The sequence below is a fragment of the Pleurodeles waltl genome, chromosome 1_2 (genome assembly GCF_031143425.1).
Source record: "Pleurodeles waltl isolate 20211129_DDA chromosome 1_2, aPleWal1.hap1.20221129, whole genome shotgun sequence".
In the NCBI taxonomy this organism is placed as follows: domain Eukaryota; kingdom Metazoa; phylum Chordata; class Amphibia; order Caudata; family Salamandridae; genus Pleurodeles; species Pleurodeles waltl.
The window spans coordinates 877,885,410-877,909,314 of NC_090437.1; the positions used below are offsets into that span (position 1 = coordinate 877,885,410).

Sequence of the window (23,905 nt, forward strand, 5' to 3'; positions counted from 1 at the left end):
GTCTGCCTCAAGGATTTATGATTTTTCAGCATAGCAGCTCTTTTCCAAGCTCTTGTTTTCTGACTTAAAAATAAAGGGCCAGATTTACAAGGCCTTGGTGCCTCCTTGTGCCACATTAGTGTAATTTTCTATGCTAACGTGGCTCAAGGAGACAATTTTCGCCACACCATATATACAAAGTGGCGCAATGCATGCATTGTGCCACTTTGAGACCCCTTGCACCATATTATGCCGTAGTCAGGCATAGTGTGTGCAAGGGGGGAGTTCCGGCATTAGGAGGCCCACAAAAATGGCACAGTGAAATGTATAAGATTTCACTGCGCCATTTTTGGCATTATTTTTAACACCTTCTCAGAGCAGCCGTTAAAATGATGCACCCATTGAAATCAATGGGCCTCTGCACTATGCTACACTAGCATCAAAACTTTTGATGCTAGTGTAGCAAGCGCAATGGTAGCATCGAAAATGTTGATGCTATTGTTCTAATGACCGCTATTGTGTGCCGTACTATAAATACCTCGCACACATGGTGTTGTTAGGTGGGGTAAAGGTGGTGCAAGAAAAGTGGCGCATCAGTACTGATGCGCCACTTTTTTGTAAATCAGCCCAAAGTTTCTCTCATTTCTTTTCTTGTTTCAGATGTTCCGGAAATCTGATTAGCTAAATGCAATGTAGTAAAGGCTGTCGGACGAGTGTAATGCCTATCCCATGGTAAGTACAAAATTAATAATATGGCCTTGACTACTTTAGCTTAATAATCATGCACTAAATAAAAAATGCATCTTTGTATTTTAAGAAACACAATCTTTCTCAATGCCCTCTTTCATCCTCTACAGTAAATAAATCATTTAATATAAAACAATATATGTGAATCGATTTAAGATTTGCAATTCTACCTAAACTAGGGCATATTTCAAGTACGTGTGTTTCTCTTTTTTATATACTCTTTTACCTGTTTCTACTTATGTCCAGGACTGCAAATAAAAAGAGTAATGCCGGGCATCAAACATGTTGAAGCTAAAAGAAGATGGACTATACAATAGAAAACCTTTCTTCCCAAAACCTTGATGCACATCTTTGAAATCTCAAATTTAGCCATCACAATGGGGTCCTGTCTAGAGGCAGAGCTGACTTCTCTTTATCGCCACTTAAAATCTAATTAATCCATATTGAAGCACAATGATTTCTGTTGTGTTTTAAGACGCAGGGTCATAGAGCCCTCTTTGTTCGACCACAGGGTTGTAATCATCAGCCATTGGGATATAATTTTACTGGGCAAATTGAAAGGCAACAACTCCAATCCTTGTCACTGCCTTCGCTCACCCTGCCAACAGAATCCTCCAGTCTCTGAATGAAACCCTATATTCTTGGTGAACAGAAATGGGTTTCAAGGCACAGAGAGGGTTAATATGTGGTATGCTCATATTCTGAGCAGCAAAGACTGGCGCTCATCACAGCACCACCAGCCACTAAAGCACAGCAGATCCTGCTGCGATTCAGCTCGACAGAAGAACCTGGGCCGCTCAGAGACACTTCCTGACCATGGCTCTGGCCAAACGAACTATGGCACAGTTAGGTGGAGTGGTGCTAGCACTGATCGGGTGGGTAATAACCTGTGTCACCACTTACGTCCCACTATGGAAGAACCTTAACTTGGAACTGAATGAACTTGAGTTCTGGACTATGGGACTCTGGCAGGTCTGTGTGGTCCAAGAGGAGGTTGGGATGGAGTGTAAGGATTACGACTCGTTCTTGGCATTGCCTTTTGACCTTCGTGTGTCCAGGATTCTAATGTTCCTGTCCAATGGATTGGGGGCACTTGGCCTCCTTATATCGAACTTCGGCTTAGACTGTTTGAAAATTGGAGAAGAAAAGCATGACTTAAAAAAGAGGCTGCTACTTCTTGGTGGAGTTTTGTTTTGGATTTCGGGGCTGACTACCTTGGTCCCAGTTTCGTGGGTGGCCTACATCACAGTGCAGGAGTTTTGGGACGAGGACATGCCTGAGATTGTTCCTCGCTGGGAGTTTGGAGAAGCAATGTTTATGGGCTGGTTTGGAGCCTTTTTCCTTGTCCTTAGCGGGTCGTGGCTTGTTTGCATCACTTGTTACACCGATACCCGCTCTTTCCCTGTTCACTATGCTCCCACAGTACAACAGGAACAGTGCCCTTACTTGGAAACTGGATACCCAGACCTGAAAATCTGAAGACTTTAATGAAAATCTCACTGATGGATGAACACACAACCAGATATGTCTTACCTGATTATGTCCAGAATGCTGCACAAATGAAACTGCCGCAAAATGCCTGAGAAACAGTGAGTTTGTGTTGACGAGCCTCGCAACACCTTCAAGGTCAACATTTTAAGTTCGATATCAATGTAGTTACAAGCCCCAGATATCAAAAATCCCTAACAAAAGCAGATAAAAATTAAAAGAATTTCATTATGACACACTGACGTTCGCCAAAAACACGTCAATACTTTAACGTCTACAGAACTTGTATGACTCTATCACGCTTCCCAGAGCCAAGTTGTGTCTCACATTCGTGTGACTCGCTTCAATGCACGTACAGAACCCTCACCTGAAATGTTATTTGTAAAGAAATCTACTGTACTGTCCAACGATGTGTTTGACTTTACCTTGATTATGTTATAGTTTGCAGGTGTTTCATTTCGCAAGTACTTTTTAGTTTGCTATCACCACATATCATTTTGTTTCGAAATTCCCCTGTTTACGATGCTTTCTGTGCCACTAAGTTTTTGTGTGGGCATTTTCTTTCGGGGGAAGGCACGCAGCCAATCTGTATCGCCCCACAAGAAACGACTTTTAGAGAAGCTTTGTTACATTATATTGGCAAAGCACACAGTCGAAGAAAAAGCTCATATTTCATTTCAGAAAAGTGCATATCATCCAGACTCGACCATCTCTCTCATCTGCGTGGGATGCCCTGCCTGCAGGTCTTTGTGTGGCAAATAACTAACTGGAAACCGCGTGCAAGCTGACTATTGAGGCATGGGAATTACATATTCCTTATCTGTTGCCCAGCAAGAAAGTGCACCCTTATCAATAGAAAAATATTGTAGTAGTTTAGAAAAAAAAAATAAGTTGTCCTAATTTTGAAGCACAAAACTTTACCTACCTGTCATACTTGCATGTTCTGTGCATTTTGTGCACAGCAAATACTTGAAAATGTTTGAGTGATCTTACTTCAGTACTGTATGTGAAAAATTGTATGGGCAATTCCAATTTCAGAACTAATTACATTTGACTCTTTATAAAGTTTTGTGGTCGTTTTTTGCGTTTTGTGAGTCATGCAAACATTTTCTCAAAGAGCCATCATGCAAGAGCAAATATGCACTGCTGTCTCCAGGCCCTTTTGTGAATTCATGAAAACACATTAGCTAATGCGAAGTTTGGGAAACCTATCTGGCTCTTTTGAAATATATTCATAAAAATTATAGATAATGGGGTGGAAGCAAGATACATCTTTTCCAGAAGTGTACTCCTTTGCTCTTCCTAAGATTAATGACTATAATACCATGGGGCATATTTAAAAGAAAGTGGCGCATCAGCACTGCGCCCCCCTAACTTCACTGTAGTAGCGCTGTATTTATTATACAGCGCTACCATGGCGCACGTTAGCAAAATAGCATCATATTTATGACGCAAAATGGCGCTTTGCTGCATTATCACCATAAATTATGGCACTAGTCCAGCAAAGCACAGGGAGGCACATAGGTCATTATGGGAATGTCAGTTTAACTCCTGCCCTGAATAGGCGTTAAAAATGATCGACAAAAATGGATCAGTGAAATCTTGTATATTTCACTGTGCCATTCTTTGGGCCTCCGGGAGCTGCGTGGGACCCCCGTTGCATACATCATAGCTGGTGCAGGTATAATGTGGCAAAGGGGGTTACAAAGTGGCACACTGCATGCATTGTGCCACTTTGTAAGTATGGTGCATGGCGGGGGCCTCCTTAACGCCTCCTTAGCATAAAAAATGGCGCTAGGGTGGCGCAAGAAGGTCAAGGGGCATTTAAATCTGCCCCTATGTTAGCACAGCTGTCTGATTCTTTACTCCATGGCGTGAGCAATGTTCCACTTTAAGTGTGACTTGCTTGCTGGAGTCAGTGTTGAAGAGACCAAATGCTAGAGACAGATCATCTGATTCTGGAAAAATGTATGAGTATCAGATTAGTTGTAAAGGAGTACTCTTTAAGTACTCTTCCATGCCTTTGTGAATAGGCTTGGACACGTCCAACTACCTATTAGTAAAATTAAAAAGAGACACCAGTCCTTCGTACTTTTTCTCACTGTGGATGGCTACTCCTTTGATATTCGCATTGTACAGTAGTACTGGTTCAGTACTGCACTACGTCCACCATGATGCATTTGTGAATGGGCAGCACTACCTCCGCAGTGCCTGTGAGAAAAGGGGCACAGCATCGATGCTGCAGCACAGGTACAAGTAAACTTTACACTACCACAGTGTAATTTTTCATAAAAATGTGCACCGACCGCCTGGGTGGTGAAAAATATGTGTTACCTGTGGTCAGATTCTTTGTGCGCATAGCAGCTTTCCCATATGTGTCGTTTGCTCGCAGTAAATGCTTGAGACAGAAAAATAAGTGCCGGCCCTCAAAATAAGTGGCGGTGCTCCGCACCGGAAATAACAAGCACAAAATAAGCACTGCCGCCATCGCCTGATCTGCGCTGTCACGCGCCTTTGTAATGTATCATCTCTGGTTAACGGTAGCTCATACCTGAGTGCTAAATTGACGTGTGCTCTTTATTGTAGTGCTCAGTTGCGAGGCGCAAAACAGCGCTACAATGACCCCAAAAAGCATGGGGGCATCGTGGTTTCAGCACTATCAGGTGTCTGCGTTATTTTCCTATTATTAACATTTTCACTTAAGCGAATTCGAATATTAGCAGTTGATGCTCAGGTACCCACAATCAATGCAATGGGCAGAGTATTTTAGCTCCCCCGACCACGGTACTGCCGTTCCAGACTGCGCTGCGGGAGGTGGCAGGGAGTCTGCGGGGGAGACGAGGCAGATGGCGGCATGGTTTGAATAATCGCGCGCTGCCAGTTATTCTACGTGCTTAGGTCGAGTCTTCCGGTGGTTAAAAGTACGCCCCTGACTGTTCGGAAACCTCTTCAGTGCAGGCATAGCGCCGTGAAAGTCCTCCAGTCCCAGTGTCTACCTGTTGCTCTGGGGGGCGTCACTGTAATGTCACTACTGGGTTTGCAAGCACTTCAAGGGAAACATGTATTGCTATAGCCAGTAGATCTGGCTTTTAATTGAAGTACGTATTCAATGACGCCTGTGTGATGCATGGGCGATTGACGTGGTGACTGAAACATTGAATGGTGCAGTGAAAGGATACATGACTGAATGAATGAGTGCTATGTGCCTTCGTGTGAGTAGATGGATGGTTGGTGGCTAAGTGAAAACATGGTTGAAGCGGGTAACAGTGTCTGCGTGGGCAAAGGTGGGGAAGTGAGACGGGACAGTGAGGTATGGGAGAAGTTGCTATGTGAAGACTGTAAGTAGTGAGTGGGTCAGTGAGTGCCTAGTTGAATAAGTGAGAACACCTGGATGGATGGCTAGGTCAATGCGTTTGTGCATTAATTAATGAGGGTGCCAGGGGAGTGTGTGGGCAAGGGTGGTTTGTGGATAACAAGAGAAGTGGGGAAGCAGTGTGTGAGAGAAAGGACAGTATATTGCACCGGGCCGGCTATAGGGTGAAAGATTGAGTACATGAAACAAAAACTGAGATCATAGATGAGTGTGCGCATGGGTGGGTGGCCAGCTGGTTGTATGACACTATATTGAGATCAGTAATATCGATCTACAATCACAATGTATCCAGTACATTGCCTACCACTAACTCACAATGGCAACTACCTTATTATACTTATTATTCTCTTTTAACTAACATTATTCTACCTGCATAGACTTACCCTTGCCATGTAGTGGGAAGGTTGATTTAGTGGATGTAATGTTCTTGCCATGTGATATAATGGAAGTAATGGCACACCCCTTGATTGACAGGTGAGTGAATGACTAGATGAATGCTTCAAGGGCACTTTTGTCCATGGAAACAACAGCGGGTGAGTTTATGAGTAGATGACGGGTGTAGGGCTAGTGTGTGGGTGCAAGGGAAATGTGTATGAAGCAAAGTTAGAGTGGGAGAAGGAGTTGTAAATGAGATGAAGTGAGTGTGTGAATGAGTGAGAGTATGGAAAACAGTGCATGAATGTGCGGTTGGGGGTGAGTGAGTGCCTGGATCTCTGACTGGATGAATGAGTGCATGTATAGGAGAGGACAAAGGTAGTGTGTGAAGGCCAGGTGGGGGTAGTATGGCTGGGGCAGTGAGGACAGCAGTGCGTGGGAGAAGAATGTGGAAAACGTGTGGTTTGGTCAACACAGGGAAAGTTGGAGATGTGTAGATCAAATCTGGTTCTCTAGTATGTTCATCCTTAGCCACAGAGCTGCCCTCTGCCAGGACACACTATCCCAGTTACAAAGGGCGCCTACTTTCTCGGTGAGGACACGATCGTCCTGCAGTGGTACGAGCTGTGGATGGATCAAAGATCTCCCGCCCCACTTGAGTACTTTTGGGCAAGATGGGTCTCCAGTGCCGCTTACTGTCCAGGCAGTTCTAGGTCAGTTGTAGGCCGCAAATTCTGTTTTCTAACAACGAATATTCTTCAGAGCATAGGGTGGCCAGATTCTGAAAACCAAAAACCAGGACATTTTACAAAATATAGAAGGTATACATTTTCTCTTACCCAAGGGACACAGAATTATTAAAATGAAAGAACTCATCAACATAGAAACACAGAGAACGAGGTAGTAAGCGAATAAATGAAATGCAACTTTTAAATCGAGGATCCTGCATATTAATTAAATAGCTTTCTTATCAAAGCCAGCAGAAACCTCGGGTGAGGCAGAAGATCACCTATCAGTTCCATTCAGCAGGGTAATGATTGGCACGTGCACAGACCTGTGGTCTCACCAGAAGCGTCTGACACTACAATGGGTATTTTAAATTGGGCTGCGTGTTTTCACTTTAATTGATAATTCCTGCAGTGTTCATGAAGTCTTGAACGATGAGCCTAGCCTGTGTTGGCTATTTCGCGCTAGGCACCATATTACAATTTTTTTTTATAGGACTTGAACTACCGTGTTAAGGGGCATATTTATAATGCCTTAGTGCCACCTTTTGCCACATTAACATCATTTTTTTTACGTTAATGTGGCCCAATGAGGCAGAAATCCCCGCGCCGTATGTAGAGGGTGGCGCTATGCAAGCATTGCGCCACTCCGTAACCCTTTGCGCTACATTATGTCTGCGCCAGGCATCATGTATGCAAAGGAGGTGTTCCCCCGTTAGGGGAGCAGAAAAATGGTGTAAGGAAATCTATGAGATTTCCTTGCGCCATTTTTTACAGTACTTTTAACGCTTGCTCGACCGCAAGCGTTAAAAGGGGACTTCCATTTTTTAGAATGGGGTCCTATGTACTCTGCAGGAGTAGCACCAATATTTTGGCACTACTCCTGCAGAGTACATCAATAGCGTCTTGAGAAATGACGTTATTGCCCCCTACCCTGCACCATAGTGGGCCGTATTTTGAATACAACGCACACATGGTAGCGGTAGGGGGGTGCTAAGGGGCGCAGGGAGACTTTCTATAAATCTGCCCCTTAGTTTTCCACAACAGGGTATTAACTCTAGTATACATAAAGTATTATCATTGTTAGATTAGTTCCTTGAGCTGGAGCTGCAGAACCTCGTCTGAAGTCCAAAGAACATACAAGAAACTAGCTCTGGAGAGCTATTATCTCCTTCTGAGGGACAGTGAGGCTGACCCTTTGCCAATCAAAAAGTGTGCTACCTTAAAAAACCGTGGACAAAATTTACAAAGACCTTGCATTGGGTTTGCATGACTTTTTCAATGCAAACATAACACAAAGTCTACTTGTGGGATTTACTATGATTTGCGGTGGATTGGAACCCAAGGAAACTCAATACTGCACAGTGCCTATGTAACCACCATGTTTTTTGATGCAACTCCGTATCTACAAAGAATGGTAGACAGGGATTTGCACCAAAATTCTGCACCTCCATGAGGCAGGCGCAACAAGGACAAATATTTTTGTTTCTCCTCGTATTTTTTCTCTCTGCATGTGTGCTGTAGTGTGCTGTATTCTACAGCAACCATACAAAGAGGAAAGCCTTTGCAAGAAATACCATCCTGAGCTGCATTCTCCTTTACACTCTGAGTGAACTCTGCTTTGTTCATAATGTACAATGCACATGCATTCGCTGCGCTCGTTTCACGGTACAGTCACTCTTTGCCCACCTTCCAATGGACTCCCAACTAGTTCAAGGCCTGGCTCTGTCCTGTCTCTTATCTTTGTAGTCGCTTTGACCTTGCTCGTAGGAGAAACTCTTCTACTTACATACCTACCACAAGCACCTCTTATCTCTGCTTTCTACCCATTCCAGGATCTCATTCGCGAATACCAGAAGACATAATGTGTAACGTTTGCACCTTGCAGTGAAGCATACGTGCAGCCTCTCCCAGTTTAGAGCATATATATTTCACTGTAACAAAGACATGGCAGAGAGATTTCTGCATGAGTATCTCTGCCCACTTGGCCAGGTGTGAATGCTGCACCTCAATAAACTTGATTTGCTAAGGATCACTGCTTCCAGTGATTATCCAACAATACCTCACAACTTCGTTTTTTTATAGGAAGAGACCCCCTCCTGCACAGAAAATATGCTGACTACAATGCAGCCATTTGCGTTGGCACACAGCTGCCAAAAGTGAGCTAGCACAGGGAAAAAGCAGAACTCTGCCACTTCTCAGTAAATATGTGGTGCAGTTCTGCTCTCTCCTATTCATGCAACTCAGCACAGCAACTTTACCAAATGCCCTGTGTTGCATAAACTCTACCTAAGTTGGCCCCACAGTTGTACTCAAGCAATGGAGGATGAATATTTCTGAGCTTTTCTACATAGGAATGGATGGTAAAACAGCAAATGGCCAGAGGCATGCATTTTGCATGGGTACTGCGTAGCCATACAGAACAGTGTCTTTCCGTTACTGGGCAGATTTCTGCACAATAATGGTGAAAGACAAAATATCTCTAAAGGGATATATACTTCAGCAGGCCTAGACAGACATCCCCAGTGAGGTTAAATGGTTATTTGGCAGATCTGCAAGTGGTGTCACGGCAGCCAACCTATTTTTTGACAGTCACTTGTTGAAAACAGGTCTCCAGATCTGGCTATATATCGATACCCCCTCCAGGCCCCAGAACAGATAGAGCGATATAGGTTGTCTTGTCCACCAAGATACAGGTAATGTGAAGGGAAACCTTTATCTTATGCTAAGATCACTGTGCATCAGAGCACAGACCATTCACAAAGCACACTGACTCTCAAGCTTTTAGCATAGAAACTTAATCACATCAAGAAAACAATGTAAGAAGTCAGCCAGAAAAGCACGAGAAGGCATAGTAACACAGACTGTCTGCATAGTGTGTAGACTTTCTTCCCTACACCACACTTCTCCTTTATTTGACAGATTGGTGATTACTCCAGATTACCTCTCATCTGACTGTGAATGTTTTTTAAATGTCAGTTAGTAGTCCCATGTTAAATCCATTCTACATTCTTCATAAGGGAATAAGGCTACAGGCTTCCATGCACCATAATAGCAGTTTCAGTTTTTACCTGGGACTGTCTCGATAATTCAATAAGGTACATAAGCCATTGTTCCAATGTATCCCAATGAATGAAATTTCAGTCTCCAGCTCTGGACTTTGGCCCATGATAATCAGTACTCCTTGGTGAATTGGCAGTATTACAGCCAAGATTCTCTCTGGTTCTAAGGAGTTTCTAACCTCCAACTCACTACCTGGAAGAATCACCCATGTGAAAAGAGTTGTGACTATGCAACAATGGAACCAATCCATACTTATGAAGAGATGAATATCACCTTTTTGAAGTCGCCTATGATGCACAAATACTTCCCACTTAACCTGGGTTCAGTGCTCGAGATGATGTCCTTGAAAGTGGTGCACTCATCTCCGCCCACAGGAGCAGATGGCTTGGCTCAGGTAGGCACTCAAGCAAAACTGCTTTGCAGTGAAAAACATTGGTTGTGGTCTATTGGGTCATTCTAAACTTAGGAGAGGTGCAGTGAGTTCTCGATTGGTAACAAAACCATTGTTTTTGATTCTAAAATATTGCAGCTTCAGGCATTCCCTGATGGAGATGATCTAGGTGTCACTTTGAGAGGTGATGTGAGACACTAGGCACAACCCCCTCCTGGTTCAAACAGGCAAACCTAAAGCTTGAAGCCTCATCTTCTTTCTTACTAGTTATCCACTGACTTCAGGCCAGACAGTCTATAACATGTCACTTCAAAGAGGTTCATGGTTGATTATTGCCTACTTGGGAATTTTATATGTCCTTTAGGTATGTAGATAGCCTCTAAAGGATGGTATGAACCACTAGTATCCAGGCGCCCACTTCTTGCAAACATGACTCCTCTCAGAGTTGTCTTCTGGGATAGGACTTTGCCCTTGGGCTAAGGGATCTTCTATAAAAGCCATCCACCCTCCGACATTGGGGCAGCACCTCCACACATGAAAACAGGGCACCCTTAATTTTGGGAGTGAAGAAGTGCCCTCTCAGTAGCTTCCTTCTGGATCTTAAAACAATACTCCTCCCTGGGTCTCCAGCAAGTAGCCCATTCAACAGTTTTGAGTTTTATTCATTGCTGCATTTCCTGGTGGCACTGTGAGAACGCAGAGGGCCTGTCACCGAAGCTCAGCAGTAAGTCCATGTCTTAGCGTTTGCAGACAATATTGTCATTTGTTTCGATGACTCCATCTAGCCTGCAACACCAGTCACAAAAATTACAAGATTTCAAAAGAGACTATGATTTAAAACTGAAATTGAGCAAAACAAAATTATGGGCCTCATTACAAGGCTGGTGGTCTTGAGACATTAAGACCCTGGTGGTCAGCCCACCGGGGTGCTGCCATCTCCTCCAGGAACGGTGATCCCGATGCGTTGACGGTAGGTGGAGGTTGCAAACAGCCAGGGCGACGCTGGATGCAGTGCTGCCCTGCTGAATACATGGCAGTTTTACCACCTTAAAAAGGCTGGCAAGAACAGGTGGAGGGGGCCACAGGGACCCACTGCCCTGCCTATGTACTTAGCATGGGTAGTACAGGGGTCCCCCTGCCCAGCACCATCACAATATTCACTGTCTACTGTGCAGACTGTGAACATTGCGAAGGTGCTGGTGCACCCTCCTGGCGACAGCATTGCTACTGGCTCGATTTCGAGCTGGAGACAGTGCTGCAGCCAGTTTCCTGCTACGCTGATGGGTGGAAACCTCGGTTCCCGCCTGTCAGCCTAGAAGGAAACTCATAATAGGTTTGGCGGGTTGGTCGCCACTACGGAGACAGCCAACCTGTTGGGAGTTTGGCAGATGTGTGTTCCCATCTGCCAAATTCATAATTAGGCCCTATGTCATTGGGCAGGACTGATAAACAAAGCAGATGAAAAATCAATTACAATCATATGGAACAAGTAAGCATGTGTGATTATTTAGGCCTAAACGTTAATAATAAATTGACTTGGACTGAGAGTATTTGAAGCAAGGAAAAAATGCTAATGGGTTGAGTTCAATAAAGAAATTCTATAAAATTTACAGAGGTCAACTGATAAATCTAAACTGTGAGATTTTTTAAATCTGTTTCTATTTTCTACTAAACAGCAATTGTTTTCTTGTATCTACCTTTGCTTTCCTTTTGCTTCATCTATATTGGAATTCAAATATCCTCTTGCTTGAAATCTCTCAGCCATCTCTGCTAGGGCTATCTCTTATTCTTATTCTTCACTACAATTTTTTCTGTCCCTTAGGCTCCGTATGGAATGTTTCTTATCAAATTTTGGAGGTGATTACTAGCCTCATGCAGTAGTGTGTTACCCCCTGTAGGTTTTCTAAGTAGTATGGTTTCTAAGTTGTTGTTCTTAACGTACACAGTTAGGTCTAAACCGTTTATTTCTTTGTCACTAATTGTGTTGGTAAATTGTAAATTCAATACGTAGTTATTTTTTCCTATAAACAGCTTGCACTTTCAATTGACCACCGAATCTTATCCAGCTTCTGACACATCGCCAACTTTGCACAACTTGGAACCAATGCATCACCTACATCTGAAGGATGGACGATGATGAATCAAAACAACACAGAGTAAAAAAAAAGATACTACACATGTCAGTCACATCATTTTGTAGGCACGCACTATGCATGCATATAAAAGAGGGTATGCGTGAGGGAAGCAGCACAAAAGTTGGGGTGGGGAGGATAAGCAACGGGCGAAAAAGCAGCATGGGACAGAAGGGGAGAAGCATACGGAAGAGAAAGCAGTGATGGAAACACACAAGGGTGGGTGCAATATGCAAGGGGCAGAGAGAAGCACATGGGTGACAGCTAGCAACATGGAGTGCAGAGGAGTTCGATTTACTGTTCCGCTCCACTCTAAGCAACCATAGGGAAAAAGTTGTTTGTCGGAGGGGTTAGATTTACTATTACTTACCACTCAAAGCAACAGAAGGGGAAGTGGTGGTGTTAGTTCACTATTCCCATTCTAGTCAAAGCAACAGAATGGAGAGTGTTGGACTTCCAACAGATTAAACTTCAACAAACAGTAGAAAAAGTGTTGGACTTTAGAGGAGTTTGATTTTGTATTCCCATTCCAGCCTAAGCAACAGAGGAGAAAGCTTTAGACTTTGGAGAGGTTGTATTTACTATTTCCTTCTCAATTCGAAGCAACAGTAGGAAAAGGGTTGGACGGCTGAGGGTTTAGAACCAGTTTATGCAACAGTGGTGAAAGTGTTGGCCTGTGGAGAGGTTTACTATTCCCACTCCAGTGTATGAAACTGTGGGGAAAGTGTTGAACTTGTTGAACTTCATAAAGATGACATACACCAGCTGATAACTTTATTCTAGAAAACACTGAAATACCTAACAACATCAACATTTTAAATCACATTGTATAAAAAAGATGCATACAATATAACATTAACATTACAACATGAAACTAAAGTTTAATGAATAAATAAAACAAAACACACAAATAAATTAAATAATACATAAAAATATAAAATATTTATAAATAATTACCAATAAAAATGAATTAGGATTAACAATTATTTAAAAAATATAATTTCAATAGCTTCCCACCCTAGTTCCCATACAAAGCCAACAACCTGCTACTAAAATATAAATTACTAACAAAGGTATCAGGTCTGATCTAATGATTTATTACACTATGGAGAATCTTGGAATATTAAGATCATATTTGTTATTTTGGCAGTGTTTAGTTCTGTCATAGGTTGGTGAAATGGCTGGCTCATAAGAATCTTGGCCAGTATGTACTATCACATTTTGTTGGAGATACAAAATGAATAAAACACTATGACATAGCAGTCTCTTTTGTTCAGAAGTCAGTATTGATAGCAGGTCAACTGTCAAAAACCCAGGATTTAATTATTCCATGCAAAGTGTAGTGACAGGTAACAATGAACATTGTGATTTGTTTGTATTTGCATGTTTCAACTTTCATTTTTCTTTTTAAGAGCAAAAACAATGACTGGACATTGATTCATTATTTGTTATTTTTCTCTGTGAACTTCTGAGATTTTAACCCACAACACCTATCTGAATAACCCTTTGTAGTTTTCTCTTTCAGTACCCCGAGGGCAAAGTGTGAAAAGGGTGTATGTGGTATTTAGGTAATAAGGTGGCCCCAGAGCTTTGGCTCCACACCTATGGGCATTTGATTCAGTTGTATTTGCTCAATTTTGAAGTAGGTCCACTACTTAGTTTACAGAGACATTGTTAATACACCTCTTGACAAATACTGTTGGAAGGGGCTCTGCATGGTGCAACCCCATGACATATACTGCAGAACAGGATTTTACAATTGGAACTCTTTCACAAATGCAACTTCACATTGTGAAGTCTCTGACACATGCAATAAGGAATGATTGCCACGCACTGCAGAGAAAACAGCACTAAAAGCTCAAACAATTGCTGTGCCTGTAGGGACTGATGAAACCATGCTTAAAGCCAACGACAGCAGTTCTGGTACAATGCAGCATGATGTGCTGGGGATTCCCTACTTTTAAGATGGCTTCTGCAACCAAGCATAATAACAGTGGTATTTTGAGTAGGCGGGTAGGTAATGGGAAAGACATGGTCTGTGTGCTCCCTGTGTCTTCCTGAGCTTTAAGCACAGTATGTTTTTTGTAACTGTTGCTGGGATTCCTCCCAGAGCGACAGTCTCTTTATAACGGTAGGCAATGACAGCAGTTGCATAGGCGCTTGAAGCAGAGGTGCCGGAGGTGCTGCAGCACACCCAAAATAAACCTGCTGGAGTTCGGAAGGTGAATGAGCAATAGAGAGGTTTTAAAACTTTTTAAGTCACATTAGCTGTGAGTTCAAAGACAGAGATCAATGTCAGGCGATGACTTCTGGGAAATTGCTGCTTATTCTTTTAACATAGTGGTAAGATGACGCATTTTCCCCAACACAACAACATTTAAATACTTGTAAGTGAACTGTACAAATATTTCAAAATATCTCATCTTCATCAAGGAAAGCAAAAAAGAGGCACATTTTGTTGTTTTTCATAATCCTGTAGTGTAATGGATACAAGGATTTCAATAGGATCAAACAAATCAAGACACTTTACTTGTGTGGCATGCAAAATAACATTTTTCACTGAAACCTGACTACCACCTGTTGCTAGTGTGCCATGTAGGTTTACCACTAAAACTATGTCAGATGCAAATTCAAGGGCTATTTCAAGAGGCCATTTCAAAGGAAAATATGTGCTCTTTACATGACAATGCAGTTCAACATCAAGCTTTAGTCATAAATCTGCAAAATGTGCTAAAAATGAACCACCAACCACATATTACCCCCTTAATACCGTCCTGTTGAATTGGCATGGTTCTTTTGCTACACTCGTTGTTTGTGTGAACCTTGGATGCTTTACGGTCCCTGTGGCGCCAGTGGGGCAGTGCTTCCGCTCTAAAAAATTGTTCCAGCAATAAAGGCAGTTGTTGGGCGTTGGCCTATGTTGTGCTATGCTAGCTTACCTTATAAACAAATACGGTGCTATTCAGTTTATGAAAAAGTATGTGGTTTTTGGTACATGTGCAGTATAATAATACTCCATCCTGGTGAACGAGCAGCGCTTGACAAGTTCATTGTAATGCACAAGTGCGTGAACGTGTGAAGGGTGCATTCATGTGCAAGTGCACAATGTGGACACTGTGTCCGAGAAACTTGCGTGGCTTTGTGGTTGGTGCCCTGTGGCTGGCTCAGCAAGACGGAACAGTTTCTAGAAAGTACTACAGAGTGTAATTTAACAAGGAAAATGCGATTGTACATTTTTCATGATAATTTTTGACATTTGTGTTACAAAATATAATTTTGCATAAACATTAATGTTTATAATAAAAGATTAACAGTCTCTATTATAATCATGGTCTAAACAGTTGCTGAATATGATGCAATCATAGATTGAGGAAGTCAAAACCACCAAGTGGCCATTCACGTTGCATTTTGCTGAGTTTCAGTTTAAAAGCGTCTGTCTACAATCAAATGTCCATTCGTTAGATATTCTTAACAAAAAGTGCAATTTGTGCAACATTAGGTTAAAGATATGGATAACATTTCTCAGTAATGCACAGTTGTCACTATTATTTGCTGGCAATATGTCAGTTGCAAAGCAGTATGGTACATCAAAAGGTCAATCTGGCAAAAGGACGATATTGCTGTGCAATGATGTTGTGCCCTGTACTGTTAATTGTGCAATGTATTGTTAAGATAATCTTGCATTTTTTGGCTGCATTTGCGTTTGATTTACAATATATTTGTTTTAACTTCTTGACATTTGCAACAGTTGCTGCAGGTGCAAAATAAAGCGTCCTTTGCATGCTATAGTATATCAATTGGGTGTTTCTGTGTGCCCTTGTGATCAATAATTGAGTATTCATTGTTGTTTAGCCTCTTGCGTGAGTCAGGTGGGTGGGGGCTGTCCGACGCTGCTGTGGGTGTGTGTGTCAGATGGCCCTCGGCGGTCCTAGCACCCACCCACGGGGGAGGCACTGGCACTCCCCCCTTGAGACACCTCTCTTCAACCCCCAATCAGGGATGGCTCAAAAGCGCTTTCGCAGCCACTCCCAACCCCTCCCCCAGCGATCTGATGACATCAGCGTGCACCCTGTGCACTGGCGTCATCAGAGCAGCCCAGCAGCGCTGGAAGCCATTTGCTTCCAGCACAAGAGTAGAGAACAGGGATGTTTTTTCCCCCTCGGTGTAAGTGAGGAGTTTCAAATAGTCACGGGCAGGAAAGGAAAGAGTTTTTCCTTTCCCTCTGTGCCTCTTTGAAATGTATTCCTGCTGCTCAATCACACATGGTGTCGCGATCGTGTGACAGGAATATCACTGGGCCACCAGGGATTTATGTGTGTGTTTTGATGTATCGGGAGTGGCCCCTTGGCAAGAGTAACTCCCCTTCATGGGGCACATATGTTGGCTTTTTCTGCCCCCTTTGGTGGCAGATCAGCTATTTTTTCAGGCCGATCTTCCCCAAAAGGGAGCAGGCAACACTATGCCACCAGGAAGTTTTACATATTTGTGATTTTTGGTGAGTGATCCTTGGGCAACGGTTGTTCCTTTTAGGGGGCACATCTTTTGGGTGTTTCTGCCCTATTTGGGGCAGATTGATCTTTTTTTTTAGGTCCATCTGCCCCCAAGGGGTCAGAAACCACTAGGTACCAAGAATGTTTTATTTACTATGTTGCTGCTGTTGTTGTGGGGAGTGGTCCCTTGGCCAAGGGTCGTTCTCCTTCAGGAGGCGAATGTTTTGGCCATATTTTTAGGCCAATCTGCTGCCCAGCTCGGGCTGGACTGTTCCCATGGGGAACAGTCTCAAGACTGATTTGCATATGGCTGGGTCCAAACTGGAATGGCATGGGCAGCAAAAAAACGATGGATTAAACCCAGATCTATGACTGGGGGTGAATGTTTGACAATGTTCAGCATTCCGTCCATCACTTGTTGTTTTTGCATTTGTCGCCCTAAGTGGGAAGGGTATGCCCAGACGTGGGTCCCGTGCTTCCCATGCCACTGGATTCAAGCTAGCCTGGCTGATGAGGGGTGAAACCCCGAAACCGGTCCCAGGATGCTTGTTTCCAGTCCAGGGAAGACCTGGCCTAGCAGTTCGGGCTGGACTGTTCCCATGGGGAACAGTCTCAAGACTGATTTGCATATGGCTGGGTCCAAACTGGAATGGCATGGGCAGCAAAAAAACGATGGATTAAACCCAGATCTATGACTGGGGGTGAATGTTTGACAATGTTCAGCATTCCGTCCATCACTTGTTGTTTTTGCATTTGTCGCCCTAAGTGGGAAGGGTATGCCCAGACGTGGGTCCCGTGCTTCCCATGCCACTGGATTCAAGCTAGCCTGGCTGATGAGGGGTGAAACCCCGAAACCGGTCCCAGGATGCTTGTTTCCAGTCCAGGGAAGACCTGGCCTAGCAGTTCGGGCTGGACTGTTCCCATGGGGAACAGTCTCAAGACTGATTTGCATATGGCTGGGTCCAAACTGGAATGGCATGGGCAGCAAAAAAACGATGGATTAAACCCAGATCTATGACTGGGGGTGAATGTTTGACAATGTTCAGCATTCCGTCCATCACTTGTTGTTTTTGCATTTGTCGCCCTAAGTGGGAAGGGTATGCCCAGACGTGGGTCCCGTGCTTCCCATGCCACTGGATTCAAGCTAGCCTGGCTGATGAGGGGTGAAACCCCGAAACCGGTCCCAGGATGCTTGTTTCCAGTCCAGGGAAGACCTGGCCTAGCAGTTCGGGCTGGACTGTTCCCATGGGGAACAGTCTCAAGACTGATTTGCATATGGCTGGGTCCAAACTGGAATGGCATGGGCAGCAAAAAAACGATGGATTAAACCCAGATCTATGACTGGGGGTGAATGTTTGACAATGTTCAGCATTCCGTCCATCACTTGTTGTTTTTGCATTTGTCGCCCTAAGTGGGAAGGGTATGCCCAGACGTGGGTCCCGTGCTTCCCATGCCACTGGATTCAAGCTAGCCTGGCTGATGAGGGGTGAAACCCCGAAACCGGTCCCAGGATGCTTGTTTCCAGTCCAGGGAAGACCTGGCCTAGCAGTTCGGGCTGGACTGTTCCCATGGGGAACAGTCTCAAGACTGATTTGCATATGGCTGGGTCCAAACTGGAATGGCATGGGCAGCAAAAAAACGATGGATTAAACCCAGATCTATGACTGGGGGTGAATGTTTGACAATGTTCAGCATTCCGTCCATCACTTGTTGTTTTTGCATTTGTCGCCCTAAGTGGGAAGGGTATGCCCAGACGTGGGTCCCGTGCTTCCCATGCCACTGGATTCAAGCTAGCCTGGCTGATGAGGGGTGAAACCCCGAAACCGGTCCCAGGATGCTTGTTTCCAGTCCAGGGAAGACCTGGCCTAGCAGTTCGGGCTGGACTGTTCCCATGGGGAACAGTCTCAAGACTGATTTGCATATGGCTGGGTCCAAACTGGAATGGCATGGGCAGCAAAAAAACGATGGATTAAACCCAGATCTATGACTGGGGGTGAATGTTTGACAATGTTCAGCATTCCGTCCATCACTTGTTGTTTTTGCATTTGTCGCCCTAAGTGGGAAGGGTATGCCCAGACGTGGGTCCCGTGCTTCCCATGCCACTGGATTCAAGCTAGCCTGGCTGATGAGGGGTGAAACCCCGAAACCGGTCCCAGGATGCTTGTTTCCAGTCCAGGGAAGACCTGGCCTAGCAGTTCGGGCTGGACTGTTCCCATGGGGAACAGTCTCAAGACTGATTTGCATATGGCTGGGTCCTAACTGGAATGGCATGGGCAGCAAAAAAACGATGGATTAAACCCAGATCTATGACTGGGGGTGAATGTTTGACAATGTTCAGCATTCCGTCCATCACTTGTTGTTTTTGCATTTGTCGCCCTAAGTGGGAAGGGTATGCCCAGACGTGGGTCCCGTGCTTCCCATGCCACTGGATTCAAGCTAGCCTGGCTGATGAGGGGTGAAACCCCGAAACCGGTCCCAGGATGCTTGTTTCCAGTCCAGGGAAGACCTGGCCTAGCAGTTCGGGCTGGACTGTTCCCATGGGGAACAGTCTCAAGACTGATTTGCATATGGCTGGGTCCAAACTGGAATGGCATGGGCAGCAAAAAAACGATGGATTAAACCCAGATCTATGACTGGGGGTGAATGTTTGACAATGTTCAGCATTCCGTCCATCACTTGTTGTTTTTGCATTTGTCGCCCTAAGTGGGAAGGGTATGCCCAGACGTGGGTCCCGTGCTTCCCATGCCACTGGATTCAAGCTAGCCTGGCTGATGAGGCGTGAAACCCCGAAACCGGTCCCAGGATGCTTGTTTCCAGTCCAGGGAAGACCTGGCCTAGCAGTTCGGGCTGGACTGTTCCCATGGGGAACAGTCTCAAGACTGATTTGCATATGGCTGGGTCCAAACTGGAATGGCATGGGCAGCAAAAAAACGATGGATTAAACCCAGATCTATGACTGGGGGTGAATGTTTGACAATGTTCAGCATTCCGTCCATCACTTGTTGTTTTTGCATTTGTCGCCCTAAGTGGGAAGGGTATGCCCAGACGTGGGTCCCGTGCTTCCCATGCCACTGGATTCAAGCTAGCCTGGCTGATGAGGGGTGAAACCCCGAAACCGGTCCCAGGATGCTTGTTTCCAGTCCAGGGAAGACCTGGCCTAGCAGTTCGGGCTGGACTGTTCCCATGGGGAACAGTCTCAAGACTGATTTGCATATGGCTGGGTCCAAACTGGAATGGCATGGGCAGCAAAAAAATGATGGATTAAACCCAGATCTATGACTGGGGGTGAATGTTTGACAATGTTCAGCATTCCGTCCATCACTTGTTGTTTTTGAATTTGTCGCCCTAAGTGGGAAGGGTATGCCCAGACGTGGGTCCCGTGCTTCCCATGCCACTGGATTCAAGCTAGCCTGGCTGATGAGGGGTGAAACCCCGAAACCGGTCCCAGGATGCTTGTTTCCAGTCCAGGGAAGACCTGGCCTAGCAGTTCGGGCTGGACTGTTCCCATGGGGAACAGTCTCAAGACTGATTTGCATATGGCTGGGTCCAAACTGGAATGGCATGGGCAGCAAAAAAACGATGGATTAAACCCAGATCTATGACTGGGGGTGAATGTTTGACAATGTTCAGCATTCCGTCCATCACTTGTTGTTTTTGCATTTGTCGCCCTAAGTGGGAAGGGTATGCCCAGACGTGGGTCCCGTGCTTCCCATGCCACTGGATTCAAGCTAGCCTGGCTGATGAGGGGTGAAACCCCGAAACCGGTCCCAGGATGCTTGTTTCCAGTCCAGGGAAGACCTGGCCTAGCAGTTCGGGCTGGACTGTTCCCATGGGGAACAGTCTCAAGACTGATTTGCATATGGCTGGGTCCAAACTGGAATGGCATGGGCAGCAAAAAAACGATGGATTAAACCCAGATCTATGACTGGGGGTGAATGTTTGACAATGTTCAGCATTCCGTCCATCACTTGTTGTTTTTGCATTTGTCGCCCTAAGTGGGAAGGGTATGCCCAGACGTGGGTCCCGTGCTTCCCATGCCACTGGATTCAAGCTAGCCTGGCTGATGAGGGGTGAAACCCCGAAACCGGTCCCAGGATGCTTGTTTCCAGTCCAGGGAAGACCTGGCCTAGCAGTTCGGGCTGGACTGTTCCCATGGGGAACAGTCTCAAGACTGATTTGCATATGGCTGGGTCCAAACTGGAATGGCATGGGCAGCAAAAAAACGATGGATTAAACCCAGATCTATGACTGGGGGTGAATGTTTGACAATGTTCAGCATTCCGTCCATCACTTGTTGTTTTTGCATTTGTCGCCCTAAGTGGGAAGGGTATGCCCAGACGTGGGTCCCGTGCTTCCCATGCCACTGGATTCAAGCTAGCCTGGCTGATGAGGGGTGAAACCCCGAAACCGGTCCCAGGATGCTTGTTTCCAGTCCAGGGAAGACCTGGCCTAGCAGTTCGGGCTGGACTGTTCCCATGGGGAACAGTCTCAAGACTGATTTGCATATGGCTGGGTCCTAACTGGAATGGCATGGGCAGCAAAAAAACGATGGATTAAACCCAGATCTATGACTGGGGGTGAATGTTTGACAATGTTCAGCATTCCGTCCATCACTTGTTGTTTTTGCATTTCCCAGACGTGGGTCCCGTGCTTCCCATGCCACTGGATTCAAGCTAGCCTGGCTGATGAGGGGTGAAACCCCGAAACCGGTCCCAGGATGCTTGTTTCCAGTCCAGGGAAGACCTGGCCTAGCAGTTCGGGCTGGACTGTTCCCATGGGGAACAGTCTCAAGACTGATTTGCATATGGCTGGGTCCAAACTGGAATGGCATGGGCAGCAAAAAAACGATGGATTAAACCCAGATCTATGACTGGGGGTGAATGTTTGACAATGTTCAGCATTCCGTCCATCACTTGTTGTTTTTGCATTTGTCGCCCTAAGTGGGAAGGGTATGCCCAGACGTGGGTCCCGTGCTTCCCATGCCACTGGATTCAAGCTAGCCTGGCTGATGAGGGGTGAAACCCCGAAACCGGTCCCAGGATGCTTGTTTCCAGTCCAGGGAAGACCTGGCCTAGCAGTTCGGGCTGGACTGTTCCCATGGGGAACAGTCTCAAGACTGATTTGCATATGGCTGGGTCCAAACTGGAATGGCATGGGCAGCAAAAAAACGATGGATTAAACCCAGATCTATGACTGGGGGTGAATGTTTGACAATGTTCAGCATTCCGTCCATCACTTGTTGTTTTTGCATTTGTCGCCCTAAGTGGGAAGGGTATGCCCAGACGTGGGTCCCGTGCTTCCCATGCCACTGGATTCAAGCTAGCCTGGCTGATGAGGGGTGAAACCCCGAAACCGGTCCCAGGATGCTTGTTTCCAGTCCAGGGAAGACCTGGCCTAGCAGTTCGGGCTGGACTGTTCCCATGGGGAACAGTCTCAAGACTGATTTGCATATGGCTGGGTCCAAACTGGAATGGCATGGGCAGCAAAAAAACGATGGATTAAACCCAGATCTATGACTGGGGGTGAATGTTTGACAATGTTCAGCATTCCGTCCATCACTTGTTGTTTTTGCATTTGTCGCCCTAAGTGGGAAGGGTATGCCCAGACGTGGGTCCCGTGCTTCCCATGCCACTGGATTCAAGCTAGCCTGGCTGATGAGGCGTGAAACCCCGAAACCGGTCCCAGGATGCTTGTTTCCAGTCCAGGGAAGACCTGGCCTAGCAGTTCGGGCTGGACTGTTCCCATGGGGAACAGTCTCAAGACTGATTTGCATATGGCTGGGTCCAAACTGGAATGGCATGGGCAGCAAAAAAACGATGGATTAAACCCAGATCTATGACTGGGGGTGAATGTTTGACAATGTTCAGCATTCCGTCCATCACTTGTTGTTTTTGCATTTGTCGCCCTAAGTGGGAAGGGTATGCCCAGACGTGGGTCCCGTGCTTCCCATGCCACTGGATTCAAGCTAGCCTGGCTGATGAGGGGTGAAACCCCGAAACCGGTCCCAGGATGCTTGTTTCCAGTCCAGGGAAGACCTGGCCTAGCAGTTCGGGCTGGACTGTTCCCATGGGGAACAGTCTCAAGACTGATTTGCATATGGCTGGGTCCAAACTGGAATGGCATGGGCAGCAAAAAAACGATGGATTAAACCCAGATCTATGACTGGGGGTGAATGTTTGACAATGTTCAGCATTCCGTCCATCACTTGTTGTTTTTGAATTTGTCGCCCTAAGTGGGAAGGGTATGCCCAGACGTGGGTCCCGTGCTTCCCATGCCACTGGATTCAAGCTAGCCTGGCTGATGAGGGGTGAAACCCCGAAACCGGTCCCAGGATGCTTGTTTCCAGTCCAGGGAAGACCTGGCCTAGCAGTTCGGGCTGGACTGTTCCCATGGGGAACAGTCTCAAGACTGATTTGCATATGGCTGGGTCCAAACTGGAATGGCATGGGCAGCAAAAAAACGATGGATTAAACCCAGATCTATGACTGGGGGTGAATGTTTGACAATGTTCAGCATTCCGTCCATCACTTGTTGTTTTTGCATTTGTCGCCCTAAGTGGGAAGGGTATGCCCAGACGTGGGTCCCGTGCTTCCCATGCCACTGGATTCAAGCTAGCCTGGCTGATGAGGGGTGAAACCCCGAAACCGGTCCCAGGATGCTTGTTTCCAGTCCAGGGAAGACCTGGCCTAGCAGTTCGGGCTGGACTGTTCCCATGGGGAACAGTCTCAAGACTGATTTGCATATGGCTGGGTCCAAACTGGAATGGCATGGGCAGCAAAAAAACGATGGATTAAACCCAGATCTATGACTGGGGGTGAATGTTTGACAATGTTCAGCATTCCGTCCATCACTTGTTGTTTTTGCATTTGTCGCCCTAAGTGGGAAGGGTATGCCCAGACGTGGGTCCCGTGCTTCCCATGCCACTGGATTCAAGCTAGCCTGGCTGATGAGGGGTGAAACCCCGAAACCGGTCCCAGGATGCTTGTTTCCAGTCCAGGGAAGACCTGGCCTAGCAGTTCGGGCTGGACTGTTCCCATGGGGAACAGTCTCAAGACTGATTTGCATATGGCTGGGTCCAAACTGGAATGGCATGGGCAGCAAAAAAACGATGGATTAAACCCAGATCTATGACTGGGGGTGAA

At 45.6% G+C, this 23,905-nt stretch overlaps 1 protein-coding gene across 1 annotated transcript; it reads left to right on the forward strand.

Moving 5' to 3' along the window:
- Nucleotides 1-1,469: 1,469 nt before the first annotated feature.
- On the forward strand, nt 1,470-3,279 carry CLDN24 (claudin 24). The gene has a single exon (XM_069234478.1). It carries the CDS (start codon nt 1,543-1,545, stop codon nt 2,203-2,205), a length of 663 nt encoding a protein of 220 aa, XP_069090579.1. The 5' UTR covers nt 1,470-1,542; the 3' UTR covers nt 2,206-3,279.
- The last annotated feature ends 20,626 nt before the right edge of the window (nt 3,280-23,905 follow it).

Coding starts and splice junctions, on each gene's coding strand:
- CLDN24 (XM_069234478.1), top strand. CDS start 1,543: ATGGCTCTGGCCAAACGAACTATGGCACAGTTAGGTGGAGTGGTGCTA.